The sequence below is a fragment of the Pteropus vampyrus genome, unplaced genomic scaffold, assembly GCF_000151845.1.
Source record: "Pteropus vampyrus isolate Shadow unplaced genomic scaffold, Pvam_2.0 Scaffold21145, whole genome shotgun sequence".
Classification (NCBI taxonomy): domain Eukaryota; kingdom Metazoa; phylum Chordata; class Mammalia; order Chiroptera; family Pteropodidae; genus Pteropus; species Pteropus vampyrus.
In genome coordinates this window covers 1-2085 of record NW_011909926.1, presented here as the reverse complement: position 1 = coordinate 2085, position 2085 = coordinate 1, and the positions used below count along the sequence as shown (strand labels likewise).

Sequence of the window (2085 nt, the reverse complement as noted above, 5' to 3'; positions counted from 1 at the left end):
GGCCTGCAGCTTCCCTCACCTTCCCCAGCATCCTTGGTGACAATGGTGAAGGTGGCTGGCTTGTTGACCATGCCATGGCTCAGGCCTGGCCCATAGGCACTGACATGGCGGCTGTTGATGGCATCCACATAGAACTGCAGGGGGCTTCCTGGGGGTACACAGAGAAGGGGGCTGGGTCAGCAGTGAGGACAGAGACTGCCTGAGCCTACTTCTGCTACCAGCACCATCCAGTGGCCTCCCCGCTGAGCCCTACATCTCTGTTATAGGGGCCTGACTGGGGCAGGTCTGCCTCCCACCAGGCTGTCAGATTCCCCAGGGCTTTGCAGCATGTCTGCACACAGCGGGCACTCAACAGATGTTTGTTGGAAAAAGGCAGGCAAGAATGAAGTTGCCTGGGCTGCTCTCAAATCAGCCCAGCTCAGCCCAGCCCAGCCCAGCCTGGCCCCCCACTCACCAGGGATGTGGTTGCCATCATACTTAATCCCCATCTGGTGCAGGCCTTTCTCGGTGGGTGCGTATCTCACGGTGATGGTGCCGTCCTTGTTGTCGGTGATGTTGGGCCGGGCAGTCTTCCCAGAGGGCATCCGCACCTCCCCTGCCAAGCAGACCCAGTTATGTGGGGGACCCCAGTGCTTCCTTCCACAACCTCTATGCTATCCCCACCCAACTCCTGTGTGGTTGTGCTTCCTCCCCAGAGGTTAGGCACCAGCATGGAATAGCGGATAAACCCTGAACTGGGAGACAGACGGCTTGAATCTGAGTTCCAGCTCTGCCCAACTTTCTTTCTGCATGACCTTGGGTTGCTCACTTTCCCTCTCCTGGCCCCAGTTTTCATCTCTAAGACAAGGGGCTGGGCCTGGACAAAGGCGTCCTCCCTCTGAGCCCTCATGCCTCAGTACCTGTGAGCTCCCCTTTCTGCACGGTGAAGGGGATAACCAGGTTGAAGGGCCTCAGCATGGACTCCATTGGCTCCACAGGCACCACTGGCTCCTCTGTGGCCTATGGCAGGTAAGAGAGAACAGCTGTTGGCTGGGAAGGCTGGGGGTGCTGGGCCTGAGCCACGACTGAAGTCGGAGAAAGTGAGGCAAGAACGAGATGGTTAATGGTGAAACCAGAGTGGCAAAGAGGTGTGTCAGCTGCAAGAGAAGAGGTGTCATGCCCAGCCCGGGGAGCCCTCTGCCCAACCTGACCTCCCCCCTCCGCTCCCCAAGATGGCCCCAAATCATGCCCAGCCCTGGCTGCCGAGGAATAGAATAAAGAAACGAAGGCCGAAGAGGAGGAGGAGGGCAAGGGCTCGCCCCGTGGGAGGTGGCAGTACCCAGCGTGTGGGGTAGGCGCCAGGCCGGTGCAGCTGCAGCACGTCGCAGGGCTCCTCCACACGGGACATGGGATCGCACGCCTGGGAGGCAAGGTACCGAGAGCTCAGGATGTGGCAGGCCGGCACGCCAGTGCGAGTGACTGGGAACTGACTCAGAGAATGACTCTGGGTCCTGACATCCTGGGCTGCCCATGGGGCAGGATGGATATCTTGGGTGCTTTACCCTCTGCAGGGCTTCATTGTCCCGCAGGACCACCTTGGGAAGATGTAGGGGGACAGGGGGCCAAGAGTCAGGAGGAAACATGGCGAGTTCCTCCAGAGAGAGCTGACCACTGCCAGAGGGGCCCAGGCTCACCTCCCAGGTCGGGAAAGCAAAGGCTTGGCTGTGGAGCATCTGGGCCCAGAATCCTTCAGACGTGGGGAAGGGCTCTGGGATTCCTTGCTGTTGCTAAGAGGGCCTGACCCGCCTCCCTCGACACCATGTAGTCCTGCTTCGGCTGTGGCACTTACCAGCACGTGGAAGGGGCTGTTGGGGATGTGCTCGCCTCCAAAGCGGATGGTGATGACGTACTTGCCCGGCTCGGGGGCTGTGTAGTAGATGTCGAAGGTACCGTCGTGGTTCTCAACCACGTCCACGTCGAGCTCTGCCCCATCCGGCGTGGACACCGTGCACGTCACCTTCCCCTTGCCTGCTGCTTTGGCATCTACCGTGATCACCGTCTCCTCCCCAATCTGGATGCGGGGGCCCAGGCAGGCACCTGCCACAC

At 60.3% G+C, this 2085-nt stretch overlaps 1 protein-coding gene across 1 annotated transcript; it reads right to left on the bottom strand.

Moving 5' to 3' along the window:
• Nucleotides 1-7: 7 nt before the first annotated feature.
• LOC105311009 (filamin-C-like) lies at nucleotides 8-2077 on the bottom strand (the record flags this gene model as incomplete). Its single annotated transcript, XM_011387070.2, has 5 exons — nucleotides 1829-2077; nucleotides 1319-1399; nucleotides 900-999; nucleotides 455-595; nucleotides 8-148 (listed from the first exon to the last, which is right to left on the bottom strand). Coding segments are annotated over exons 2-5 (451 nt in total), but the record flags the coding sequence as incomplete, so codon positions are not given.
• Nucleotides 2078-2085: the final 8 nt, after the last annotated feature.